Raw genomic sequence first — 27,320 nt, 5'->3', positions numbered from 1 at the left:
CAGGGAGCTGAGCGCAGAGCTCCTGCTGCATCGTGGAGCGCTTGACACATCACCATGCCTCTGGGAAGAGACAAAAGGGTCCAGAAAAGTGGCGCTGGGACACGTCGACGCCCATTCGGTTCCATTTGACCCACTGGTCTTGGTACCTCAGGAAAGCCAGCACCAGGTCATTGGGGACGTTGGGGATGTGGAGAAGGCTGGGAAGGACAGAAGCAGGAGGTGAGCGGTGGCCGGAGCCCGGAGGTGAGTGGAGCCCGGACGCCGCTGCTCTGTAGCTCGGGCTGTCACCCCCGAAAGGGGGCAAACCGTACCTCTGGAGCCCGGCTCCCGGGTCCTCAAGGGTCCCGCTTCCGTGCAGCCACCACGCAGCGGCACTGGGACCTGCTGTGGGGAGGGGTCTGGTCGAGCTGCTTTCTTTGGGTGTGAGGCACAGAGAGCCTCGGGGTCAACGACTGTTTCAAGGGCCTTTGAAATGGAGATTTTTACAAAAATGATGGGCTGCAAATTACGGTATTAGCAAAATCTAACTCCATAAATGTTTCATTTATATAGTCATCTTTCATTCATTGTTAAATTGAGTACACATAAAAATCTTGCTAGATTTGAACACCATTTGGAGGTAAGAATTTGCAGGACTGCCCAGGGGTTGCCAGGACATAAGAGCTATTCATCCCAGGGTCCACCGAATGGAGGAATAAAATGTGGATTAGAGTGGACTTATTGGTATTCTACTAGAGAACTGTTGTGACCAGTAAAGGAAGAAACTGTAGCACTGAGGAGGAGAAAGTGGCCATGGTCGTTGCTGAGGGCAGGGAGAGGGAAGAAGAGATGAGACGTGGGGGCATTTGGGACTTGGAGTTGTCCTGAATGATATTGCAGGGACAGGTGCTGGACTTTATATATCCTGCCATAACCACTGAGTGGACTGGGGCAGAGTGTGAACAACAACAACAAAAGAGCCACTCATAAGGTGAAGGTGCTGGGGACGTCACGGCCGCCGGGGGCGGGACCTCCTTCCCCGGCGAGTCACAGCACAGGCCGAGTGGCCGTCCTGTGGCCGTCTCCCCCAGTCCTTTTCTACCGCGTGCCCTTCTACCATGGGGTAGAGGTTCCATCTAACGAAAAGGCTGGGTCAGGAACCAGCGCCCCGGATGTTCTCAGAACAGGAATTCTGGTGGCTGGCCCCTCCCTGAGGTGGAGAGAAACCACATTCCAGAGGTAGGGATTGGTCTCTCCTGGCCCACGTGAAGCGGGGCGAGGAGGCTGTCCTCCACCAGCTCCAACCCCGGCCGCCTGGGCCACCTCGGCGGCCGGCCACGGTGGGGCCTCTTCGCCTGCTCTTCCAGGCTCTCTGTGCTGTGGGAGGAACAAAGCGGCCATGGGCTGCAAGCTGCCCTTGTGTCCATGCTCCTGTGTGCCCACGATGCACCTTGTAGCAAGTCATTCCACAAAAGGCGCTGCTTGGAACCAAATAATTTTAAAAGCAAAATCATTTCCACAATTTTTAAAGCAAAAAAAAAAAAAAAAAAAGAAACACATTTAATGATGGGCGACGAGATGCCCTCACCCTTTCCCTAGTGAGTGTCTACGGGACCTAGAAAGTTCTCCCAGGCCCTGGGCCAGCCCTGCCCGAGTGCCCTGAGCTCCCTCCTCCCAGGGACCACTTATTTCCAAAGTTGTCCCTACTCCCACCTTTTCTTTCTCTTAGATCATAAATACCAGCAGGAGATACTTTAAAAGAAAAAATAAATAAGCAAAACCACTTTCTCCAGAGATGGAAAACGCCGAAGCTGACAAATGAGTTAGTCGCAGCTGCGGGAACACAGGGCCTCAATGGGAAAAGCCCCCACCGGCTCCTCTGCATTTTTCGGCTTTTCCACGCCTGCTTTCCCACCCCCATTCCCCTGCAATGCTAGGAGAGCAGGTGTTTTACAAACCCACACCTCACAAACGCCGGGATTTTTGTTTTTTGTTTTTTTAATGCACAGTTTCCGTGATTGTCAGAGTCTATTTCTAGATGACTTTGATGGAACAAACCTTCTTTGGCAGCTGGGGCCACCTGCCTCGGCATGGCGAGCAGAGCATGGCTCCCGGCGCTGAGTCGCCGACAATTGCCGCACAGGGACATTTTCTCAGCTCTCCCTCTCAAGCTCCTTTGTGCAAACATATCATCGTTTGAACAATGTACTGTTACCAACACACTGATGAGTTGATATTTGCAACAAATCTTGTAGTAATTAATTGAACCAATTGCGCCAACCCCTGAACACTGTTAAGCAAACTTCCTATGGCTCTTTTATGGACCTGAGCTGGGGCAGACCAGGAGTCAGAGGATGATTCCAAACCTTCCAGGAGAGGGCCTGGGACAGAGGGCAGGCAGGGGATCTCAGGGGCAAGTGTCCTTGTCACTGTCATAGCAGGCAGTGGGCCAGCATGATGGGCACAGGATACCCCCAGCCCTGCTTAGCTCCAGAGCCCATTTGCAGGATCACTTTATGAGCATGGCTTGGGTCTGGCTCCTTAGAGCTAGAACCTGCATCTCGGTCACCTCCCTGAGATGTGTCTGTCCAGATGGCATTGAGTAGACAAAAGGAGAGTTCACATTTCCGTATCAAGTTCTTCTCATCTGAACTTCAGGGCCCTTACTTGCTTAGTTGTGCCAAAGTGATTTTAAGGGAGTGTGACAGTTTGAACCTTTTGTGGACCCCAGAAAATCATGTCCTTAGGGTTAATCCACTCCTGTGCATGCCAACCTAAGGTAGGAGAAAACTCTTGATTACATTCCTTCTGTTAAGGGCCTTTGATTAGATTGCATGACTGGGGGTGGGTCATGAATTCTCTTACCCGACTTCTTTGTAAATGGAGGAACAAAGAGCCGCAGAAACAGAAAACAGCTGCAGTGACAGAGAGGAATCCAGAAGCTGAGCAAAAAGTCCACGGGAGCTATAAGCTGAAATCAACAGAACGCAAAAGCCGAGAGGAAGCCACTTCAGCAAGAAGCTGAAAGCAGTGAGGCCCAGGGGAGAGGGGAGACTGGTGGGCACTGCCATGGCCCCATGCCCACAGCTGCAGCTCGGGGAGAAAGGACCTTCTGATGATGCCTTGACTTGGACATTTTCACGGCTTCAGAACTGTAAGCTCTTAAACTAATAAATCCCCATGGGAAAAGCCAACCCCAATCTGGTACTGATAGATTGCTTGCAGCGGTTTTTAGCAAACTAAAACAGGGAGTGAACGCTATTTCCAGTGCCAAGACAAAGCCATCCCCAGACCTATTTTGAGTCGAAAGTCTTTTTGAGGACGCATGCCAGCACCTGTTCACAAACACATGCCCGAGTCTTTCTGGCGGCCTTCATGGGGCATCTGGGGCCAGATGGTTGGGCCAGGGCAGACCCTTTGCCACTTGGGTCCACGTGGGGTTTGAGGAAAAGAGCAGGCAGGAATCCTTCTACGTCGAGCCTGTGGGCCGCTCTGGTTCAGAGCACAGCTCCCTGGGTGGCCAAGTTTCCAAGAGCAGAGGAGAATATCCTCCCCCTACCCCTCCCCGCCGTTCCACTTCAACCCCAAAATCAGCGGGAGAGAGCTCGCGGGCACTAGGCCCTGCTCCTCCAGGATTCCCGAGGCTGGACCGGGCTTGTCATCGTGGGTTCCAAGGAGACCTTGGAGGAGAACTGCAAGTCACTGGAACTGGGGTCTGACATTTGTCCCCAAGTTCAGTCCCAACCTTGAGGAGCTGAGTTTGCCCTTCTAGGGATATTGGCATTTTTATTAATAAATGTCCCAAATAGAGAAGTTTTCTGTAAAGCTCCAGGGAAAATTGAGACCTGGGTCTTTTTTCTGAGGCCAGAGAGTGGGAAGGAGTTTTGCAGCAGAGGGCACCACGTAAAACCTGCTGGAACTCCAGAAGGCTGACTCCAAAGGGGACCTTGCTTCAGGAAGACAAACACAAGTGACCTGAAATACTGGGCCAAGAACAGATGCTTCTAAATGACCTATGAAAAGTACCAAAGATGGTCTTCAAAGGCCACTATAGGAGTTTTAGAAATATGTAACAGCTTCGCTGAGATGATACACTTTCTGTGCCATCTGTTCGGGGCTGGCCCATATCCGGCCAGCCGTCCCCCACCCCCTGCCCCAGGACACGTTCAGGCCCCAACCCCTGGCCCTGCAGGTCTGAACTCATTTGTAAACAGGATCTTCAACAATGTTGTTAATGTGTGCACTCGTTTGTGAATAGGGTCTTCAGAAATTCTATTTGGATAAGGTCAAACTGAATCAGGGTGGACCTGAGCCAGATGACTCAGGAGAGGACAGTTAGACAGAGACACAGATGGCTGCACAGGAGGAGGAGCTGGAGCTGGAGACGGATGGCCCTGTGCCGGAGGCAGCGATGGACCCAGCACTGACCACCACAGACTTCAGGAGGAGCATGGCCTGCCGCGACCTTGATTTTGGACTTTCAGCCTCCAAAACTGTGAGACAACAATTTTGTTGTTTCAGCCAAACAAGTGTGTTGTATTTGTCCTAGCAAGCATCCCCAGCAGACTTCTGCAGCTAGCAAGCCAAACTAGACTCTTGCATGGGAAGGACTGAAATCAGCCAACAGCCTGGTGGTGGCTGAAGGATCAGCCAGAATTGCTCCAAGCTGAGAGGAACGGGTGAGCGGAGACTGGACATGGACTGTAGACACAGGCTTGGGTACTCCAACATGCCCTTAAATACAGGAAGTGGTAAAAACACGGTAAGAGGAACAACAGTGTGCCATGAGGGTGTGTGATGAGGGTGTGAGATGATGGTGTGCAAGGAGGGTTGGTGATAAGGGTGTCCCATGAGGGTGTGTGATGGGAGAGTGTAATAAAGGTGTGCAATGAAGGTGTGACATGAGGGTGTGGACGTGTGCGATGAGGGTGTGCCACAATGGTGTGCAATGAGTGTGTGCCATGAGGGTATGTAATGAAGGTGTGTAATGAGGGTGTGCAATGACATTGGACAATAGTGTTACAGATGAAAAGTGGAAACAGTGGATTGAATGGTGACTCTCAAAACATATATACATGTCTCACCCCCCACCAAGTTTTGACCTTATTTGGAAAAATGGTCTTTGCTGATGAAAGAATCTTGAGAGGAGATCATTCTGGATTATGTGAGTGTGCCTTAAATCCAATGACGAGCGTTCTTAAAAGAGAAAAAGAGAAGACAAGGACATGGGGGAGAAGACCAAATAAAGACAGAGGCAGAAGTCACAGAGGCAGAAAGAGGAGAGGACATCGCACGTGACGGGAGGCAGAACTACAAGCCAAGGGTCCCAAGGATGGCTGGCAGCCAGGGCCAGAAGGCTACCAACCCCAGAGGAAGCAAGTCTCCTAGCCTCTGGAACTATGAGCCAGCCAATTGTCACTGCTTAAGCCAATCCATTGTGTGGTATTTGTGACTGAGAGCAGTTCAGACAAACTAAGACACAAATCATTTCTATGTTCTCTGGAAAACAGTAAAAAATATATTCATTAGCAACGTCATTTTGAAGACTTTGTGAAAGGAAAGCCAATAAAGGATCTTTGATAATTATTTCCATTTCAGGGGACCAAGTGTTTATCCCAGTTTGCCATCCAATATACTCCTCCAATGTTCCATTCAAATAACAAGCCCTCATGGGCCCCACTTCCCCAGAAACGCTCATGTTTCAGCAGCAGAAGATTGTTCTTCCAAGTCTTGGGGATGTCCAGGAAGCAAAGAGCGCCTCTGCTTGCATTCCTGCTAGCCAAGAGTTTGAATGAAGAAAAAGAAGAGCCAGTTTTCAAACTGCCCACTCCCTCTTCCTACTCCATAGTCTCCAATTCTAAAGTAGATTATTTTATTGCTGTCGATTTTTACATTTAAAGGTTTTTTACTTAAAGCTATATCATGATAAGGAAGAGCAATAATTAAGCCCCCAAGAAGCACTTGTCATACTAGATTTTCATGCAGATAAAAATTCACATTACACATGTATGTGGTTAATGACAAGCTGTATTTGGCGCCAAGGTTTTAAAAAAGCATTATTTCGACAAAATGTGTTTACTATTTGGAATTAATGAACTATTTCTTCTGAGATTTCTCTTCCAAGCTTTTTAAACGTTCCTCTTTGTAACGAAGAAATCTGAAAGTCCTATCATGCCGTTCTTTCTAGTCTCTCTACATTAGAAAGAGATAAGACATATATTAGTGATTTCTCATAGCACATGTAATAAAATGTTTATAAAGTACAATAAACTTCAAACATTCTATCTTAAAGTTTGATAATTTATAGTCTCTCATCAGTAACTTTTATCTCTAAAAATCAAGCACTCTTATTTTCTTGTGCCAAAATGGGCATTTATATTTAGGTGAAAAGGTCAACAGGGTATTTATAGATTTTTCTTTATTGAAAAGTTAGATGTATCCTTCCATCTAAAAAGTTGGTCCAGTAGAACCCAAAGTGTTGTCTTAAGTCTACAAAACTTTATCATTAACAACACTATATCTTTTGATTTTCTTTATCTGTAGATATTTTTATTTTTTAAAAGATAATGAACTGGGGAGCAGATGCGGCTCAAGCAGCTGAGCACCTGTTTCCCACATGGGAGGTCCTGGGTTTGGTACCTGGTGCCTCCTAAAAAAAAAGAAAACAAGCAAACAAACAAGTGAACCACCTCAGGGGAGCCAATTTGGCTCAGTGGTTGAGCACTGGCTTCCCACTTACAAGGTCCCGGGTTCAATCCTGGCCCCAGTACCTCAAAAAGAAAAAAAAGAAAGAAAAAAAATAATGAAGTCAGTAAATACAGTGTCATTACCAGCATATGGATTGTAAAAATACCAAACTATAATAATGCCCCGAAATTATAAAATAAACACATAAGTTCATTTTCAATGTCAGAAGAAAGGCTGAGGACTGGCTTTAGGGTTGATGTGTTAAAAGTAAAAGGAACACAAGTTAGTGAGGTTAAACCATATTTTACCATAAAAAGCATCAAACCCAGACCTTCCCTTCACTATCTCCAGCCATTCCCTCTCTAGGAACTATTTTCCCTCAACATGAGCATGTTCGACTCACCTGCATCTTTTTAAAAGTTCTCCATCAAACCCACCACCCACGAGCTCCCACCCTGGCCTGAGGGCCATCTCCTGGGCAGCCCTGCAGTCCTTCTGTTCCTGTTACCCCCTGAAATCCCCGGGGCCCAAGGCCCCAGTGACGGTGCATGTGGTCAGTTGACGGGGTGGCTCTACCGGGTTGGACAATGCTCCCCGATTCGCCCCAAGCACACAATGACCCTCATGGTGATGTAACTCTCTCCCAGCTTCTTTCCTTCCCAGAGACTCCTTTCTCCCTGCCCTCCTCCTCGAAGAGGGAGCCCCTGCCATCCTGCTCTCAGCCCTCTCCTCCCACCAGCTCTGTCCTCCTGAGAAAAGCCCATCAGCCAGCACTCAACTGTGGAGGGCTCCCCCATACCCCCACACACTGCCCGTGCTCACTGGACCCCTCCACTGGGCTGGCCCACTGGCCCATCAACCCAACAGGTTGGAGAAGAGATGAACATCCTTTCAGGCGCCCACACCAGCCATTTGGGAGCGATCCTGGGAGCCTCTGTCTTCCTCATCCCCAACATACAACCAGTCACCCAAATCCACCTGACGTCTGGACTATGGCAGCAGGCGCCCGGGTGGTGTCCTCACAGCAGTTGCTTTCACAGGCGTCTTTAAACCAAATGTCATCACCACTGTCCCTCTTTCACACCCTCTGATGGCTTCCACTGCCACCAGACACCAGTTGCCCTCCCGAGATCTGGCGCCCGTTGCCTCTCCACCTCGCCAAAGGTCCTGACCATTCGCCATTTACGCCCTGCGCCCCAGGGAGTGCCACCTCAGGGCGCCAGATGCACTCACTCCAGGGCTGGCAGCTCGCCAGGTCGCCCCCTCAGCAGCCCCAAGCACGGAGGGCTGGAGGTGCTGCTGGGTGGGCGTTTGGACTCTGGCCTGTATGCTACAAAAGCGCCAGCTAGACAAAGATGTGGGGGGGACAAGAATTGAGAGTAGGAGCAGCCCACTCCAGGGGGGCAGCTCCCTCCACCATCACCCGAGGCCCCAGGAGGCTTGCCATGGACTTCACCAGGGTGGGACTTGTGCCCCTGAGCAGAGAGAAGAACGCTCTCCAGGAGGGATCCCGGACAAGTGCCAGGGCTGGCTCCAAGGGGAGGCCTGGGGTGGCCGAGGGAGCAGGGGCTGAGGAGAGTGCCTGGGGGCGTGGAGATGGAGTCTGAGGGCACAGTCGCATGGTTCCACGTCAGAAGTTGCCTGAGGGGCTGCAGTCATGGCTGGGAGGGTCCGCTAGAAAGTGAGTGGTGAGAAACTAGAGGAGAGAGGGCGAGAGTCAGGAGTCTCTGAGGGGAACAGTTTCTGGAGATGGAAGGAGAGTAACAGAGGAGAGCTAGGGGGCCCATGGGGGCGGCAGGTGCGGCCAGGCCTGCATGGGGACAGGCAGCACGGACCCCGGCGGTGGCGGTGCTGTTCCCTGCCTCCCGGAGGCCACAGTGAGGGCCTAGGGGAGCAGGGGTCAGCGGGCAGCCTGGGCATGTCCGGGTGGTGTGGGTGGGCGTGGCTGGCTGGGGCTTCTGCGGCCAGAGGTGGGGGGGGCGCTGGGATGGGAGGGGCCTCCCTGCCCTCTGCCGCCCCCTCACTGTCGAGCCCCGCCCTGGCGCTGCCAATCTCACGGCACCTGCCATAGCCCCATGGGGTCAGGGGCATGGAATATCTGCTGACCACCCTGGAACAGAGCCTGGCACTGAACAGTTACTTCCCAAAGTACTAAAGCACCGGGCCAGGTAGTTCAGGAGCAAGGAGGGGCGGCCCGGGGCGGGGTGGGTGGGTGGGAACGGGCCTGGAAAGGCTTTGGGGGATCTCTGGGGGTGGGGGCTGCTCTCACCCGGCCCTGCCACGGGGTCTGGGTTAGCGCTCTCTCCTCTGCCACCACGGTCCCCCAGGAGCGGCCACCCTGGGGTCCGCAGTGGCTGCCGCACTGCAGCCCTCACGCCTCGCCCGCCCACCCGGCAGTGCCCCGCATCTCCAGCAGGCAGCACAGCGGCAGGGCGCCCCCTGGACCTTGGGCCTGGGCTACAGGGCAGGAGGGAGAGCCGGGCCAATTCCACCGTGATTCTGAGCCCAGTCCCTGAGGGGCACAGTCCTGTGTCTCTGAAACACGGTGGGCTGTCAGAGCCCTGGACACGATATTCAAATCTCAGCTCCCAGCTACCCTCCAGAGCCACCAGCCGTCAACCGTCCCCAGCCTGTGCCCTTCAGGAAACGACGGGACAAGCTTCCCTTTGAAAGAGGCTGCAAGGAGGGAGTGGGTCCAAACTTAGCCAGGCAGGAGAACGGCAACTCCCCAGAGGCTCGCCCAGCCCTCATGACCAGGAGACCCCTGTGGGCACCTCCCTGGCCCAGCAGGGACGGAGGCTGGGGTGGCAGGGCAGTGAGGCCACTTCCTGAAGAGAGGACATCCAGCCCCAGGGGGAATTTGAGAAAGAATCAAAAACATCCAAGGAGCTTCACTGTTCACACTCAAACCAAAGATCAAAATGCCCCTGAGGGGGAAGTGGTTGATTGAGCGTCCGCCTACCACATGGGAGGTCCAGGGTTCAAACCCAGGGCCTCCTGACCCGTGCCATGCAGTGCTGAGGTGCGCAAGGAGTGCCGTGCCATGCAGGGGTGTCCCCACGTAGGGGAGCCCCACATGCAAGGAATGCGTCCCGTAAGGAGAGCCGCCCAGCGTGAAAGAAAGTGCAGCCTGCCCAGGAATGGCGCCGCCACACACACAGAGAGCTGACACAGCAAGATGACGCAACAAAAAGAAACACAGATTTCCGGTACCGAATGACAAGAGTGCAAAGCGGACACAGAAGAACACACAGCGAATGGACACAGAGAGCAGACAGCACGGGGGGAAGGGGAGAGAAATAAAATAAATAAATATTTTTTAAAAAGCCCCGTAGGCACGCCATACGACAAGGTCACCAAGTAAACATTTCAGAAGCGATGCCCCCAAAATCCTCCGGTTTCTGCAGGTGCCACAGCCTCCCACCGCCGGCTGTGAGCCTCTTCCACGGTTCGTGGCTGAGAAGCGCAGTCTTACTTTTGAACGTGCTACGGCTTTAGAGCACCTGACTGACTGCACTTGAGAGTCAAGGCCAACTTAGGACAGACCCTCCCTCGGGAGTCTGGAGAGAACCCCCCTGAGCCCGCGCAGCCCTGCGTCCGCGGGGGGGACGGCGGCGGCCTTGCCCGCTTTTGCCGATGCCCCTTGCTGGCCCAGGCCCCGAGGGACACCCCGGGAGGCAGCACGTGCGCCTCCACCTTCCGCCCAGGGCAGGCCGAGCCGGGGCCCGGTTGGCTCGCAGGAGGGGTTCTCGCACCCAGTGCCCCTGGCTGCAGGGGGTGGTCGCACTTACACAGCCTCCTGCAACGTGGCGAGGTAGGATTCCGTGTCTGCCGCTGGGACGGCCCCCTCCAGCTGCGACAAGTACCGGTAGACGAAGGAAAACGTCTGGAAGGGGATGCGCGCAGGCCCGCCCTCCGGGTCGGCGGTGAGGATTTCGCACAGGTGCTTCATGGCCGTGTTCAGGGACTGGAAATGCCAGAGGAGAGGAAGGCCGTTACCGGGGGCGCGCCAGGACGGAAGCGGGCGCTCAACCGCTCCCGAGCGTTTCACAGCAACCCTCCACCCATCACCGCCCCGCATGGAGACCCGGGGGAATTCAGCACTGCCCCGAGGAGATGAACCGGAGAGGACAGGTTTGCTAAAGCAAGGCTCGAAATGGGGTGGGGGGGGCCAGGGAGGAGGGGCTCCCCAAGGAAAGCTGCAGGTGGAGGGGAAGGGCTAGGCAGACGGGGTCACAATGGTGACTGCGGGGACAGGGTCGTGCACAGGGCCCTCAGCACGGGGAGGGACCCCGTGGCCTGGCACGTGGCCAGCTTGAGGCCCAGACCAGGCGCCAGCGCAGAGCGCGGCGTGGACTGTCACTCCCAGCTCACAGACGAGGTCGGTGAGCGCAGAGGGGCTCGGTAACGAGTCCCCCGCTGACCAGCCGAGCTGGGCCTGCGGGCGTCAGGGCCATCCCCTTCCACCACCCACGTGGCGGGATCAGGGCGTTCAGGCTGGCAGGAGACCCCAACACAGCAGCTCTCCCCACCGCGTCAGCTGGGACCTGGGGCGCCCGCGGTGAAGGACCGGGCACCGCCTCCAACCTTTGATCCTGAAAGTCACTTGGCACGTTAGTGGGCACAAGACAATGGCACAGGCTCCGAGGTGACGCTCGGGGGTCTGGCACAATTGTGATGTTAGTTTAGGGGAGAACCCGATGCTCTAATTAGGAAAAACAATGACAGAAGACATTTTCGCTAGGGACGATTGTACAAGGTGCTCCTTAGACTGTCCTCGAGAGAGGACGTGTGAAAAAGAAGGCTGTGTTTTGCAACCCATTGCCTTGTTGGAAACTTTCTAAAGACCAGTTGCCGTGTTAGGATTTGCTTTTACACTTGTCACCAAATGGAAGGGAGTCATCACCCACTCTGGGATGGTGGCTCAGCCGGGATGAGTCAGGAAGAAAACGGAGCGGTTGGCAACGAGCAAGCAGAGGAGACCTGCCTAATGTGAGGCTCAAAAGCTTCAGAGGAGAAGGTATTTAAGGAAAGAACCTATCAAAACATTCTGGCGTCGCTGCCTTCTGCAAAGACATAACGACATCACCAATGTTCTCGCTTTTGACAATAAGATTTGCAGCAACTTTTATATCCACAAAGATTCATAAAACCATTTCCTTGAGTTTTGCACTGAGAGTTATGCCTGCCTCTTGCAAACGTATTTCTTCATTCCAAAGGGCTGCAGGTAGCAGGGCCCATGAGCCCGGGACCCTCTCCTTGGCAAGGGGACCCCAGCCTAGCTCCTGCCTGTTCACTCCCATGTACACAATATAAAAATGTGGGGAAGCAGATTTGGCTCAATGATAGAGCATCCACCTACCACATGGGAGGTCCAGGGTTCAAACCCAGGACCTCCTGACCCATGTGATGAGCTGGCCCACACACAGTGCTGATGCGTGCAAGGTGTGCCATGTCACGCAGGGGTGTCCCCCACGTAGGGGAGCCCCATGTGCAAGGAGTGCGCCCCATAAGGAGAGGCGCCCAGGCGAAAGAAAGTGCAGCCTGCCCAGGAATGGTGCCACACACACAGAGAGCTGACGCAGCAAGAGGACACAACAAAAAGAGATACAGATTCCCAGTGCTGCTGATAAGGATAGAATCATTCACAGAAGAGCACATGGCAAATGGACACAGAGAGCAGACAACTGGGGGGAAGGGGAGAGAAATAATTAAAAATAAATCTAAAAAAAAAAATGCAGCTGCCTGGAAACACCTGCATTTATGCCTGCCTCAACACCTGAAATTCCAGGGGGGATGTGTGAAGGACAGCCGCGGAGGCACCTGCTAGTTCCTGAGCATTTTCGGGGTGCCTGCTCAGTGGGATTCTGCAGAGCCCAAAAGCTGGCTGGCCTCGTGATGGCCCACAAACCTCTGGGGAGCAGGCGCCCCTCCCCATCCCAAAGGGCAGTACCCAGCCAGAGGGGACACGAAAACGTGGGCACTCTTTCGAATCCCTTTCAAGAGAGCAAGGGGAAGGGAGGCTGGCCGCCCGGGGCGTGAGCCCACTGCACCAGGAATGGGCACCTGTCTTGGAGCTAAATCGTGGTACCCGCCCAGATGGAATTTTTTTAAAGCCTGGGATTCTTTTCCTCTCCTTTTATCACCCTCGGAGTTGGTCTTTCTGGGGCAAGGGGCAGGGGCTCCCGGCAGCAGGGATGTGGCTCAGAGGGAAGGCCATGATATCGGGCCAGGCGGAGCCGTGTCCCCGTGGGTGTGGTGTGGCCATAACGACAGGTCAGTGGCCCCAGGAAACACCCTGTCTCTCTTCTCTTCCCCACAGAGGGAGAGACATCAGCAGTGAAGGGGTTGGGTGCTGTGGGCAGGGCGAGCTCAGGGCCCAAGGCAGCTCCTTCCTCTTCCCGACCCAGGTATGGAGAACACCTGCCCCCTGAGGCTCACTCCTGGTGGGGACCTGTATCTTTCCATGGGTGGCAGGGGCTGTTGACCTCGGAATCCTCCTGGACATCACAGAACGAACGGGTTTTTGAATCTGACTCGCAAGTGGAAGGAGAGCTGTAGACCGGGTACAGCCCCCACCACTGGGACAGGTGGCTCCCACCGTGGGCCTACGGGGTGGAGTAAAGGGAATCCACACGGGGGGCTCTGGACATTCCGGCACTAAGAACCCAAGAAACAACACCCACGGTCCCAAGCAGCACGCGCAAAATCACGCCGCACGCATGTGTATCTGCCATGGTACACACAGAGAGGTGCCCTTGCGACTCGTCAAGTTCAAGTGCATTTACCAGTCTGACCAAAGTCATCACCACTGTTCGTGGTCATTATGGATTTTCCCAGTCAGGGTGTGTATGGGGGGTGGAGGACGTGGTTCACGAAATGTTCCTGTGTTTTAAAAAGATGTGCGTGCTTAAAAAACAACAACAACAACAACAAAGCAAAACATCTTGGTCTACCATTTTAATGCCGAAGCTCCTTGATGTGCCACAGCAATGTCGAGAAATGTAATACATACTGCTGTGTTCTCCCAGGGCAAGCATGCCAAGTCACTAGGGCGACAGAATTGCAGAAGCACCCGGGCAGCAGTTTAACACTCACGGTCAGTCTTCCGGGAAGAGCTCACGACACCCCCTGCAGTGAGTGGCCAGACACCACCCCAAGTTCATGTCCATCTGGAACTTCAGAATGTGACAATGGCAGCTTGGAGCCAGGAACCCCAGGAAAACATGCCCTTAAACGTAACCCATTCTTTTTTTTTTTTTTTTTTTTTTTTTAAAGATTTATTTATTTTATTTAATTTCCCCCCCTCCCCCGGTTGTCTGTTCTTGGTGTCGATTTGCTGCATCTTGTTTCTTTGTCGGCTTCTGTTGTCCGCTTCTGTTGTCGTCAGCGGCACGGGAAGTGTGGGCGGCGCCATTCCTGGGCAGGCTGCTCTTTCTTTTCACGCTGGGCGGCTTTCCTCACGGGCGCACTCCTTGCGCGTGGGGCTCCCCAACGCGGGGGACACCCTTGCGTGGCACGGCACTCCTTGCGCGCATCAGCACTGCGCATGGGCCAGCTCCACACGGGTCAAGGAGGCCCGGGGTTTGAACCGCGGACCTCCCATATGGTAGACGGACGCCCTAACCACTGGGCCAAAGTCCGTTTCCCATAAACGTAACCCATTCTTGTGGGGATGAACCCTTGGCAAATAGGTCCTCTGGATGAGGTGACTTTGGTGGGGTGTGGCCCAGCTCAACGAGGATGGGTCCTGATCCTATAACTGAAGACCACAGAGAGAAAAATCCAGAGGAAACAGGCAGAAGCTGGGAGTCACCAGAAGCCAGAAGAGAAAGGAGATGCCAGGGGAGGCTACCGTGAGCTCGAGGGGCCGGGACCAAGGATTCCTGGTAGCCAGCCCCAGAACGCCAGGCTTTGGGAAGAAAGCATCGCTCAGTGACGCCTTGATTTGAACTTCTCCTCGCCTCAAAACCGTGAGCCAGTAAAATCCCACTGTTTCAGCTGGCCCGTTACATGGTGTTTGCTTTGGCAGCTAGGAAACTCAGACAGAGACCTTATTTGGAAACAAGGTCTTTGCGGATGTAATTAAGATGCACTCGCACTGGATTAGGCTGGCCCTGAACCCAGTGACCACATCCTCACAAGAGGAGGACAGAGAAGCCACGGAGGGGAGAAGGCCAGCTGAGGACGCAGGCAGAGATGGGAAGGACACGCCACCAGCCGAGGGACGCTAAGGGCTGGCGGGAGCCTCCGAAAGCCAGAGGGGGCAAGGAACAGACTCTTCCCTGGAGCCTCCAGAGGGAGCGTGGCCCTGCTGACACCTTGACTTTGGACTTGATTTTGATGTGGGACAACACGTTTCCATTGTTTAAAGCCCCCGTGTTTGTGGCACTTCGTTATGGCAGCTCTAGGCAACCAAGATACCGCTTGACCAAAAAATTGTAGCTTTTGATGTAATACCTAGAGTGGGGTTCAGTACTTTGAGGCTGCCACACAAGGTGATGGTCTGATACTGGATGGACCCCAGAAAATCACATCCTTAGAGCGAATCCATTCCCAAGGGTGAGAACCGTCGTAGGTGGGAACTTCTGATTAGGTCACTTCATAAGATGTGACGCAGGGTGGGTCTTAATCCTCTTATGGAGTCCTTAGTAATGGGAGGAATATGGAAAGAGAGGCAGAGAGAAAGCCAGAGAAACAGAGGAAAAGCCACAGGAGCAGAGAGAACGCCATGAGCACGGGCAGCGGAAGTCCGTGGAACCTGGGAGACAGGAAGCCAGCAGAGGGAGCCACGGCCCCCGGGAGAGAAAGGAGACAAGGCTGCCAGTGCGCGGCCACGGGACAGGACCGCCAAGGACCAGGGACCATCTGCAGCCAGCCTGGGACACCAGTCTTCAGGGAGAAAGCACTGCCCGGTGATGCCTTGATTTGGACATGTTCTCAGAACGTAAGCTGGCACCTTATTAAATCTCCACTGCAAAAGCCCCACTGGTTTTTGGGTTTTCTTAACCCCCCCCACCCCAGTTGTCTGTTCCCTGTGTCCATTTGTTGTGTTATTCTATGACTGCTTCTATCCTTATTAGCAGCACAGGAATCTATCTCTTTTTGTTGCATCCTCTTGCTGTGTCAGCTCTCCGTGTGTGCAGCACCATTCCTGGGGAGGCTGCACTTTCTTTCGCGCTGGGCAGCTCTCCTTACGGGGCGCACTCCTTGCGTGTGGGGCTCCCCTATGTGGGGACACCCCTGCGTGGCAGGGCACTCTTTCGTGCATCAGCACCGCACATGGGCCAGCTCCACACCAGTCAAGGAGGCAGGGTTTGTGGTAGGCAGATGCCCTATCCATTGGGACAAATCTGCTTCCCCCCCACTGGTTTTTCAGCAAACTAAAACATGCAACCTTAGCTCCAAGAGTTTAGGGACGTTTGTCTCATTTGCTCTGGAAGTTTCAGCCCTTGGAATAGAGCTGAGGGCAAAGCAGTGCTCCATAAACATTTGTGGAACGAATGAATGATCCATATGACTCAGAAATTTACGCAGAAATTCTAGAATCTTTCTTAGAGACTTTCGGCTTGATTAATCTGACTCGAGCGCTTGTTAAGACAGATTTCAGAGAACAGAGCATGTGGGTGCCACAAGCCACACTGACGCTGAGGAGGGACGTTGGAAGCCCAGATGACCTCAATTATGTTTTGCAGACAGAGACCAGATACCAATTTTACAGATGGTCCACACAGAAAAAAAAATGGCACAGGCAGTAATCCGTTATAAATGCTTCTCATCATTCTGCTGCAATTCATTTCCTTAAAGCATAAAAATAAATGCTCTGATGCCAAACTACGTGAAGAAACGTTTCCTGGAAGTCACAGCAAGGTTTTCTCACGGCATCTCTGGCTTAACCTGGGCCGGCTTGGACATGTAGCCTCAGGCTGGCACATAGGGCCGCCTCCTTGCCCCAGCAGTGCCCTGCGCAGACTCTCAGGACAGATAACCTTCAAAGGGGCTGGCCCAGGTGTAGTCTCGTCCAGCGGCCTGCGCTCCCTCCAGGGAAAGAGGCTCCCCTCCACACCAGATGCTAATCCTCAAGTTCAGAGTCACCCTGGACAAGAGCATGGCTTGGCCAGTTCCCCTGCCCACTAGGACAATGGCCCTTCAAAGGACAGGCCCAAAGGCAGACAACACAGTCTATTGCAAAAGGCCAGTGAAGGTCATGGGAAGAGACAGAAACCCCTGGGCTGACCAAGGTGCTTCTCGGGGCACGTTTATTTTCTAAGGAATAAGTACTTACTGTATTATAGGAGAAAACAAAAGGTTTTCTTTGCATCCCTTTCTCTGTTCGGTTTAGAAGTTGAAGTTGTATCCTTAACAAAATGTCTCCATCTAGTGCCATGCACTATAAATGGATAAGAAATCTTATTTCCCAAGGCAGAGTCAGTTTTGTTTTAAATCTAGTGCTAAATGTTCACAGTCAGGGAGGGAGAAATTACAAATATGGGTCCCAAAGCATGAAATATCCTACTCTTCCTCATCATTGTTAAAGTCAGATTTTTCACAACTGAATTTAGAGGTGGAAACCACACGTATTCATTCAAATATTAGACAGTTATATGCCCTTATTGAAATCCTGATTTCACACATTAACAAGGCAACACAATTTTCTCCAGTAATTGAACTGAATCTTGTCCTTTCAAATAATGGTCCCCTGAGATGCTTCCCTGGTGGACTCTGAGCTTTGTCTTTGCTCCTAGAGGGTCCTTGATCAGCTGGTGCCTCACAAAGTTGAAACCAAGTAAAACGGTTTCTCAGGATATATGAGGAGTTTTGAAAAAGACAAGGGAACAAGATGCATGAGATTCAGGAGAGTAGTTATTTCAGGCGGAGGCCTGGGGTTCAGATAGAACCTAAGTCACTATACGCTATTGTCACTGGTTAAGTGTTTGGGTTGGGTAATGGTTCATGGTGTTTATTAGTAATTTTAAAATTAAAATTGAATGAAAGGAAAAAAAAAATTGAATGAAAGGGACGCAGATGTGGCTCAAGCAATTGGGCTTCTGTCTACCATATGGGAGGTCCAGGGTTCGATTCCTGGGGCCTCCTGGTGAAGGCAGGCTGGCCCGCGTGGAGAGCCAGCCCACATGGAGAGCTGGCCTATGCACAGAGCTGGTGCAGCAAGATGATGCAACAAAAAAGAGACAGAGAGAGAGACAATAAGAGAGGCAGCAGACCAGGGATGTGACGCAGGGTGGGTCTTAATCCTCTTATGGATGGGTTCCTGGAGCTGCCTAAAGAGAAGACAAGCAGACACGGAGGAACACACAGCAAATGGACACAGAGAGCTGACAATAAAGGGGGGAGGGGGCGTAAACAAATCTTAAAAAATAAACAATTGAGTGAAAGAGGCTCATACGTAGACTGAAGATGAGCTTGTGCCACAAGCAAGGATTAGGAGGGACCCAGTTCTGGGCAGCTGGGCACTGGGGTCCAAAGACTGAAGGAAGGTGTGGGGGTAAAAATAATTCACCCCTGCAGCCAAGGCAGCTCCTTCTCCTTTTCCCCACCATTCTTCACGGTGCAAAGTGGTGCCCTGACTCAGTCCTCAGACCTCAGGTGGGCCTCGCACCTTTCAGCTGAGGAAGATTCTAGACCAAACAATCACCCACCTCCCAGCACACTCACCTCGGCAGCGGAGGACATCTATGCTCTCTATACCTCAAAGAGGGATGACTCTACAGTCACCACTACTAGATGATAACTGAAGGCTAAAGGAATTTGGTGGCTCTTTCCACAGATGAGAAGATATTTAACAAAAAATGTTCAGCTTGATAAAGTCATTGATGCCTTTTAAAACCCAGATCTAAACACATTTTAATAGTGTATATCTTATCTACTCTTCACCTCTTTTAAGTTAAGGCATTCATGAGGGTTTAGCTACTGTAAATTAAAACTATAAAGCCAAAAAGATAATAGACAACTGAAAAAAAAAGCCCTGCTTTTCATACAAAGCTGGGAAGGCAATGAAAGGGTTTACTTCAGTTACTGAAACATTTAAATTTCTTGAGTTTTTATTGTGGTATATGTATAGATCATCAAAGTTCCCATTTTAACCACATTCAAATAGCCAGTTCTGTGGTGTTAAGTACACAGACAATGCTGCGCCAACATCACCACCACCCATGGCCAAGACTTTCCCTTCACCCCAAACACAAACTCGGGACCAGTTAAGCGTTAACCCCCTACCCCCACCCCTCGTAACCGGCACCCAAACTATTTTTGAGCCAGGCCTATGACTACACAGAATTAACATGCTGTTCATAGGTACATACCCCACCAAGTGTGCTACATCCAAGAGCTAAAAATTTCATCCACTCGATTTGGTTTTCACAAGGATCCAGTTCTAAGATAGCTCTGAATTTTTCTATTGGCAGACACAAATTTTTCCACTTCTTCTCAAGATCTGCTATTCTCACATATTGCTTGTGGCTACACTATTTGGAAAACACAGTAGGACACGATTAAAAAAAGTTGTAAAAACCTGCAAAACAATAGAGTGCTACGAATGCTTTAAACACTTAATAACCAACCAAGCCAGGGACAGATCAACAATGAATTCATGGCAATGAATGGGGTCCCAGGGGGCCCGGGGCAGAGAGGGGCTGCCAGCTAATATGGGTTACATTTGCTTTGTGAAAAGAAAAAAGAAAGTAAATGCTCAGGGTTCTATGCAAACAGGAAAAAAAAAGTCGAGGGAGGTGGTAAACCCAGAGGAGGTTTAAGAGTGTAAATATACACATTTTTCAGAGCAGACTGTCAGTACTGTCTAAAATTTAAACATTCCTTTAGTAAAACATTTTGACTCAAAAAAAGAAAGAGCTAGGATGCAAATGTGGCATAATTCTATGAGCAGACCTGGGGTACCATCTGTTTGGAACATTTCACAATAAAAATATAAATGTAGGGCAGTGGATGTAGCTCAGTGGCTGAGCACCTGCTTCCCGTGGATGAGGTCCTGGGTTCAATCCTGTTACCTCCTAATTAATTAATTAAAAGAAAAAAAATAAAAACACCTAACCATGTCAACAGTTAAATGGAATCTTAAACATGAAAATATAGATATATTCCTTCTCTTATTTAAAACGATCCATGAAAATCGGTAACTTCTGAGAACTGCTAGTACTAAAGCTACACCTTTCAATGATTATTCATGTCCCCTAAGATAAAGAAGCAAGGGGAGAATCTTAGTTTCAGAATTCAGTGCATTCTGCACAGAAACAAAGCACTTCCAAGTGCATGCTGGGGCCACATGACTTTAAAAATCAAGGATGTACTGTTGTTAGCAACACAACTCAATTGTTAGGCATGCCGGCCTCACTCTACAATGCCTTTTATTTTGGGGGGCAGTACTGGAGATTGAACTGATGTGGGCTATGGGTGGGAGGCTCTTTCTCTCTTCAGAGATAACCTTAACCTAAGCTGTCTGTCCTGACTTGCGAGTGTGGGATGATGAGAGGCTGCAGCCCTGCCCTTGGTAACCATGGCAATGACTCCAGTCCCAGGAAACAGTTTAGCAATGCAAACTCTATAAACTTTAAATATTCAGGGGAAATGCAAACCAAATGTGCTAAAAGCTTATCTAGAATGTATGAAGTCCATGCTAAAAGCTTACCTAGGATGTGGAAGATATATGCTAATTCAAACCTATTGAGCACTACAACAAAGAACGATTTAGCCCTTCCTCTGTATAAAAGGAACTCAAAATTCTTGTTCGGGGCTTGGGTTTGCAACAGAAAGCTCCCTAGTCCGGCCAGCCGTCAATAAACCATTTTTCCTTCTCAAAATCATTCCTGAATCCTGGCCTTCCTATACGCAAATAATTGAACCTCTCTCAAATTCTACAACAGAACCCAGGACCTCATACGAGGGAAAAAGGCACTCAACCACGGAGCTATAGCCGCTGCCCTGCAATACTTTCTATTATTCATTCTTCTCAAAATGCAAAGGTGCATTGGCAGAAGAAAGGCTGGGGTGGGGGATTTCAGGGGAGTGCTGTGTACAGAAAGGGACTCCCCCACCCCCAGGCAGCTCGTGGGGCAGGGACCAGACCCTCTGCTGGCCCACAGGGCTCCAAAAGAACAATCTGGTTTTTCAGGTTAAGTAGAAGTTAGGTTGTTGCTTGAGCTGGACACCACTTTTCTAAAAACGTATTCCAAAAAGGAGCTTGCCACCCCCACTTCTGGAATTTCATATTTTCACAACGATTTTTTTAAAAATCCAGCAGCATCCAGTATCCCTTTAATTTGGGATGTGGGGTGCTATTTAAAAGAAATCACATGTCACTTTTCTACAGTCTAATCACAAAAAGCTATTTTGGGTTCTTTAAGCTAGAGAAAGGCTGCTGCATACAAAACATTCCTTCTCGAATAAGCCTTGAGGGGCCGGCAGGGAAACCTTGGAGATTTGTCACACATTTATGGGTGGGCCAAGAGTTAAAGTAAATAACCAACGACCCACAAATAGCTGATCCATAGCATAGACCCTCTTGTACCTGCTTGTGCAAAACTTTGAGGAGTCCTTGAGTCAGGCCTGTGTCTGTTTTCTGGGTTGCCACGGGCATTTCGATTCTGTCCTTTACAGGAAGTGGATCTCCTCTCGACAAAGCTGAAAAATATCTAACAATAACAGACATCTCTGTAAACCAGGAGCGCCTGGCGGAAATGTGGATTACCTAAACCAAGCCAGGGCACAGGGAACTGGGAAGGAGAACTTGCCCCATGCCCTGGGCTCAAGTCCTGGCTCCTCCGCTTAGTGCTCTGGGTTAGGCTTTCTCTGCAGAGCAGCAGCGAGCAGAAGAGTCCTGCCTTGGGGCCCCAGGGAGGACCGAGTGCCAAGCCTGCAGGGGCTAGCACCAAGCCGGGTCCCCACGGTGCCACACCGTGTGCCATTCTCATTAAGCGGGTGCTCGAGGGGCGCTGGGATGCGGCTGAGGAGGTGGAAGGCTCGGGCAGTGGCGAGGCCTGCTGTGTCCAGCTTTGATCGTTTGGGCTTGGTCCTCCCTCTGCCTGGCCACTTCCTTTTGAGGTGCTCGACGTTAAATGTCAGCACCTATCCATGCTCCACTGTCCGGCAGCCCTGCAGCCCTTGGGGAGCACCTGCCAAAGCTGGGCGCAGGCCCGCGCTCCCCCCATGCTCCTCTCAAGCTGGCTGGTGTTTTTAAGCTTAAATCTTCCTTTCTGTGCATGGATGCTGCTGTTTACAGCAGGGACAAGGGGGACACTCAGAAACAGAGTGGGGGAAGCGGACTTGGCCTAACACATAGGGTGGCTGCCTACCACATGGAAAGTCCAAGGTTCAAACCCCGGGTCTCCTTGACCCGTGTGGAGTTGGCCCATGCGCAGTGCTGATGCGAGCAAGGAGTGCCGTGCCACGCAGGGGTGCCCCTGCATAGGGGAGCCCCACGCACAAGGAGTGCGCCCCATAAGGAGAGCCGCCCAGCGCAAAAGAAAGTGCAGCCTGCCCAGGAATGGCACCGCACACACGGAGAGCTGATGCAGCAAGATGATGTAATAAAAAGAGACACAGATTCCCAGTGCGCTGACAAGAAGGTAAGTGCTCACAGTGAATGGACACAGAGGAAGGGGAGAAATATAAATAAAATAATAAAATAAATCTTTAAAAAAAAAAAAAAGAAAGAAACAGACTGGGCAACCAGTGGAGAGGGGCCCACCCAGCCACCGTGCTGGGGGTACACCAGGCAGGGTCTGCGGCAAACAGGCGACCTTTGTCGGAGCCACATCACTGCCGGCCCTGGCGGCTTTGCCACCATGAAAAGCAGCAGCTCCAGGCAAACGAACCGTCCGTCAGCTGCCAGCACCAGGTAACCGAAAGGCACACGTAAGGAAAACAGCTCTGCATACGCAACAGAGACCAGGGTGCACAGAAAGATGAGGAAGAGGACTAAAAAGAAATTCCCTATCTCCACCCCTCTCTCCAAACAGCTCCCCAATCCAACCCTGTTTTCCTGCTTGTAAGAGAGCCGCAGCTGTAATGTGTGCATGTGAGGAAAAGTCAAACGGGAGGCAGCAGCCAGGCGACAAAGGTGGCCTCGAAACCCTGGGGCCAGCGCTGATGGTGGCACTCCTGTTACCATCCTGCTCCTCGGTAGGGTTTTCTCTCCGTTGCGGATCTTCCTCCTCCCAGCCCACCAGCCGCCGAGCTCCGTGGGCCCTGCTAGCAGGGATCTCCACGGGGCGCAGTTCTGTCATCTCCCTTCCCCAACCCCCTCCCCAACTCGGCCACACCTGGAGACACCTCCGGGAGACAACGCGGGTGGAGGGCGCTCCCGGCATCTCAGCGTGGAAGCTGGGGTGCTGCCAACCACCCCGCCGGGCACACGCGGGTCAGCCCCACCTCAGAGGATTTTCAAGTGCAACGTCAACAGTGCCTCGTGTGATTTTTAAAACCTGCTTTAGAAGAAAGCCAACTTATGTTAGACTCTGTAAGTCCCCTCGAGGCAGACGCGAGACAAAGCCGCCTTCCTCCTGCGGCCAGTCCACGCCTCCACTGCACGGTGCGATGACGTCATAAGGGACAGGGATCAACTGCTGGATCGCAGCACAGCAGGCAGGCCTGGGAGAAAGTCTCACTCACCTGTTACACTTCTCCGCCTAGGAAGAGAAACCTCAACCTGGTGTTCCGTTTCGTTTTCGCAGTTGTTTTCCCGTTACCCATTTCTTTGTCCATATGCTGCTTCCTCTTCCTGGGACACCCCACTGCCCTGCCTTAGCCCCAGTCTCCTCTTTCGGACCCTTTGAAGACCCACTCACCCTCTTCTGAACCCCAGGACCCTTCAATACGCACTGACCGTGTTCTACCTTAACACGAGCTAAGAGTGTTGTCTAATGAATAATGCTTGGTTTTTCTCACATACTCTCAGGAACAATTGTTCCTGAAATGAGTGGCAAGGAGCATTCAGAAGGTTCTCAATTTGACCATTTCCGTTAGAAATGAGGCTTAAAATAGTTGTCTCTAAAGCGTTACCAAATATTCTTAAAAGTTCTGGGGAAAACTTTACTAAGTCTTAGAATTTTCTATAGAGTAGAAGTAACCTCTAAATTCTAACAATCTTTAATTTAGGCTTGATTTATGGTTAAAACAGAGGCCACAGTTTTTGTGTTTATGTGCATGCGTGTGTGTGTGTGGGAGAGAAACTTGACCCTTTCAGAAGGCAAAGCAATGGGTATTAACAAGTAGTAGCTTGGTGTGGTTGGCTAAATAGTGGCCCCAAAAATATCCAGGCCCCATCCCTGGAACCTGAGAACAGGGCCTTGTATGGTAACAGACTTTGCAGACATGACTGAGGATCTGGAGATGGGAAAAATATCCCAGACTACCCAGGTGGGCAGGTAATTACCTATGTCTCTATATGAGGGAGGCAGGGTAATTACCCAGGTAATTACATATGTCTCTATATGAGGGAGGCAGGGGGACAGATGAAGATGCTACTGCTGGCTCTGAGGATAGAAGAAGGGACCGTGGGCCAAGGAATGCAGCCCCAGAAGCTGGAAAAGGCTCGAGAGCCAAGGGGCTGTCCCCAGAGCCTCAGGAGGCACAGCGGCCCTGCCAATAGCTGGACTTACTAGCTCAGTGAAACTGATATTGGACTTGACCTCTGGGCTCCAGAATTGTAGGAGAATGCACTGCTGTTGCAATTTGTTACCGCATCCCTGGGAAATTATTACCTCTTGGTTAGACAGTTTAGAGGGGTCAGTAAAATTGGACATACTAAACTATGTAAGCTATGTCTGAACTTATACTGATTGTCATTGTAGAAAGTGAAGTTCATCTAAGTATGTTTATCAAAACAGGGCAAAGAGCCTTCCTGTAAAATCAGAATGTTTCTGTCAAGGGGCCTAGGGTCTGCTGTCTGCTAATTTCACCACTAGGAATGTCTGTTACTGGACATTGCTGAGAATGTTTGTTGCAACGAACTATGAAGTCTTCTTTGCCCTGCAGGTGCTTGGCTCAGAGCTCAATCTTAGCAGTGTTAGGTGTTGACTCAATGTTCTAATAAACTCAATCAGCCCCCACCTCAGGAGGATTCTCTGGGCACCAGGACCAGCTATAAGATTCCTCCTTGTAGAAAACATGTTACAAATAATTTTAAGTGCCTGTAAGAGTCTGAAGGCAGAAACTTTATACTCAAAGCAGTTGCTTTCAAGTTTTAGTCTTGTCGTTGACACCACGCGCCAACAACTGCGTTGCCTCTTTTTAGGTCGGGGCGGGGAGGTCTTACAGTAACTTCCGGCCTTATGGGCAATAGCTGAGCGCGAGGCTTCCTGAGCTGCTAGGCCCCTCTAAGCATTCTGACAGGTAAGCAGCGCGGGCGGGGGTGGGGGCGCACGCCGGCCGAGGGGGCTCACCCCGCGGACCACTGCAGGACGTCGGCGGGCTGCGTGCGGATCGCAGCCTTGGTGAACTGCTTCAGGATGTCGGGCAGCTCCGGGGGAATGTGGATCTGCTGCGCGCAGAACATGGTGTCCGGCAGCGGCATCTCTCCCACCGACCACGGAGCAGGCGGGGAAGAATCAAGGTTTGCTGCGGAAAGGAGAGGGCAGGAGACGCGGGTGAAAGGGACCCCTCGGCCTCGGGCGCTGGCGACGGCGGAGGGGCTCAGGGGCCAGGGGCTGCGAAGGCCTCGGGCGCCCCCCACCGCCGGGTTTGGGGCCAGGCTGGGGTCCCCGTGCGGGGCTCGGGGGGCAGCGGGCGGGGGCTTTACCGCCTCCTCCTCCGGATCTTCGGGAAATGAGGGCCAACCGCCGCTGCAAGCGACACCCCAGGCCCGGCCTCAGGAGAGCGCAGTCTGCGATTGTTTCGCAACGGTATCCAGGCAACCGGGACGCGCGCGGGCCCCGCCCCCAGCGCCGCGCCCGCGCACACGTGGCAGGCGGCTGGGCCACGCGGGCTCCCGCGCCGCTTTGCTACTGTGTGTTGCTGCAGAGCTGCACCGGTTGTACGTTTCCCGCAGAAAAAGGGCTTTCTGATCGATTTCCCACAGCCGAGTGTGAACCGCGAATTGACAGAGGACCCCCGTTCTCCTTCCTCTGGCTAACTGAGGCTTAGGGACGAGGTGCCTCGGGTCCTGCCAGGTGGGAATCCTGCCTTCAGGGACTTACTCTGGGGGCTGGAGTCGCAGGCAGCTTGTAAGCGTCAAGACGACCTCCTGGAAGGAATCTGGCCCCTGCCTTCCTTGATTACCTTGTTCATAACGCACGCGGCCCTACAGCTTCTCCAAGCTTCCGCGTCTTCCATTTGCCCAACCGTTCCCTTAGTGAACTCCTCTTGCAGATCTCCGTTCAAAAGTCCCCTGGAGTTCAGACCCTGAGCAGGTTCCAGCAAAAGATTCTATTTAACTCGTCGTGGGCCAGTCCAACTGGGTCCTAGGAGGAAAGAAGCCACCTCTTCTGATGTAATAGTTTTGGGTGGAAGGGTAATACAGTTCTACTCGGATGGATACTGGCGAGGCTGGCTTGTGGGGTTTGAACCCTTCAGCTGTCCTTAACACCCACACGGTATGAATGCAGCCCCGAGACCCACCTCCTCTTGCTCACCTCTAGACAAGAAAACGGAGAACTTCATCAAGCCCCACCATGACCCAGAAACAGGTCCTATATTTCTTTTTGGTCCACATACCCATCTAATGAACACACAATTTCATATCAACAGCATTGGCAAAAACTGAAAATATTCAAAATTGATGAAGGTATAGGAAAACAAGGACTCTCCATACACTGAATAGGAGTGTCCATTAGTATGTTTTGGAGGGAATTTGGCACAGCAAAATTTTTGGATGACTTGACAATCTTCTAGGAATCTATTCAAAGCTATATGGAGGAGGTGGTTTACTATAGCATAGCTTGAAATACAATAAAATGGGATAACTGTCTTTAAAAAACTTAAATCGTCTGCCCACAAAATAGAACACAATAAAGTCAGAATAAAAAAGGGGGTAGCTATTTATACTGACATCAGATGCCCGTGACATAAAAGTGAAAATAACTCCCAAAGTGGAACAAATCTATGTTGTATGGACACCTTTACGGTGATGAAATGATTCTGTGAATGTCTGTTTACACAAAGCAGATTTGGGGGCACACTAAACCATTAATAGAACGTGCCAAGGCCACTGAGTTTTATTTGAACAATTTATGCATTTTTTTTCTAAAGGCATTTATTTATTTACTCACTCAACAATACTTAATGAGTGCTGAATATATGTTAGGAACTCTTCCAGGTTCTGGGAATATAGCAGTAGGCTAAACACTTAAAAAAAACAAACAAAAAAAAACCTCTGGCGTTTCAAGGAGGAAAACATGCAAATAAATAGGATAAGGAAACCATATAGTATGTTAAGTATTCAAGAGACAAATACAGCAGAGAGGGAAACAGGAAGTCTTCCAATAACTTCAATTTTAGATAAGCCTCACTGAGAATGACACTTGAGGAAATGAGACTAGGGAGCCTGGGAAAGAACATTCAGGCATCTCATCTTGAGGACAGTGAGGCTGTATGGAGCACAGGGAAGCTGGGGAGCTGAGGTGGTGGCAGTGACGCCGCCGTGGAAAGGAGAAAGGGGAGCCACAGATCTTGCCCAGCCTTGAAGA

The 27,320-nt window shown here is 51.4% G+C and overlaps 1 protein-coding gene across 1 annotated transcript; it reads right to left on the bottom strand.

Moving 5' to 3' along the window:
* Window positions 1-5,988: 5,988 nt before the first annotated feature.
* ROPN1L (rhophilin associated tail protein 1 like) lies at window positions 5,989-25,533 on the bottom strand. The gene is made up of 6 exons (XM_004474423.5): window positions 25,436-25,533; window positions 25,080-25,254; window positions 21,206-21,329; window positions 18,987-19,148; window positions 10,458-10,633; window positions 5,989-6,171 (listed from the first exon to the last, which is right to left on the bottom strand). Exons 2-6 carry the CDS (start codon window positions 25,208-25,210, stop codon window positions 6,108-6,110), a joined length of 657 nt encoding a protein of 218 aa, XP_004474480.2. The 5' UTR covers window positions 25,211-25,254; window positions 25,436-25,533; the 3' UTR covers window positions 5,989-6,107.
* Between the last annotated feature and the right edge of the window lie 1,787 nt (window positions 25,534-27,320).

The sequence above is a fragment of the Dasypus novemcinctus genome, chromosome 2 (assembly GCF_030445035.2).
Source record: "Dasypus novemcinctus isolate mDasNov1 chromosome 2, mDasNov1.1.hap2, whole genome shotgun sequence".
Classification (NCBI taxonomy): Eukaryota; Metazoa; Chordata; class Mammalia; order Cingulata; family Dasypodidae; genus Dasypus; species Dasypus novemcinctus.
The sequence above is the reverse complement of the archived record's forward strand: the minus strand, read 5'-3'. Positions and strand labels throughout refer to the sequence as shown.

Bases quoted from the DNA above. Each gene is read 5' to 3' on its own strand.
- ROPN1L (XM_004474423.5), bottom strand. From the start codon at position 25,210: ATGCCGCTGCCGGACACCATGTTCTGCGCGCAGCAGATCCACATTCCC. The intron at 21,330-25,079 runs GTGAGCCCCCTC...TGTTATTGTTAG, and splicing joins GTCCTGCAGTGGTCCGCGGG to ATATTTTTCAGCTTTGTCGA. The intron at 19,149-21,205 runs GTACAAGAGGGT...TTTTCCAAATAG, and splicing joins TCAAAGTTTTGCACAAGCAG to TGTAGCCACAAGCAATATGT.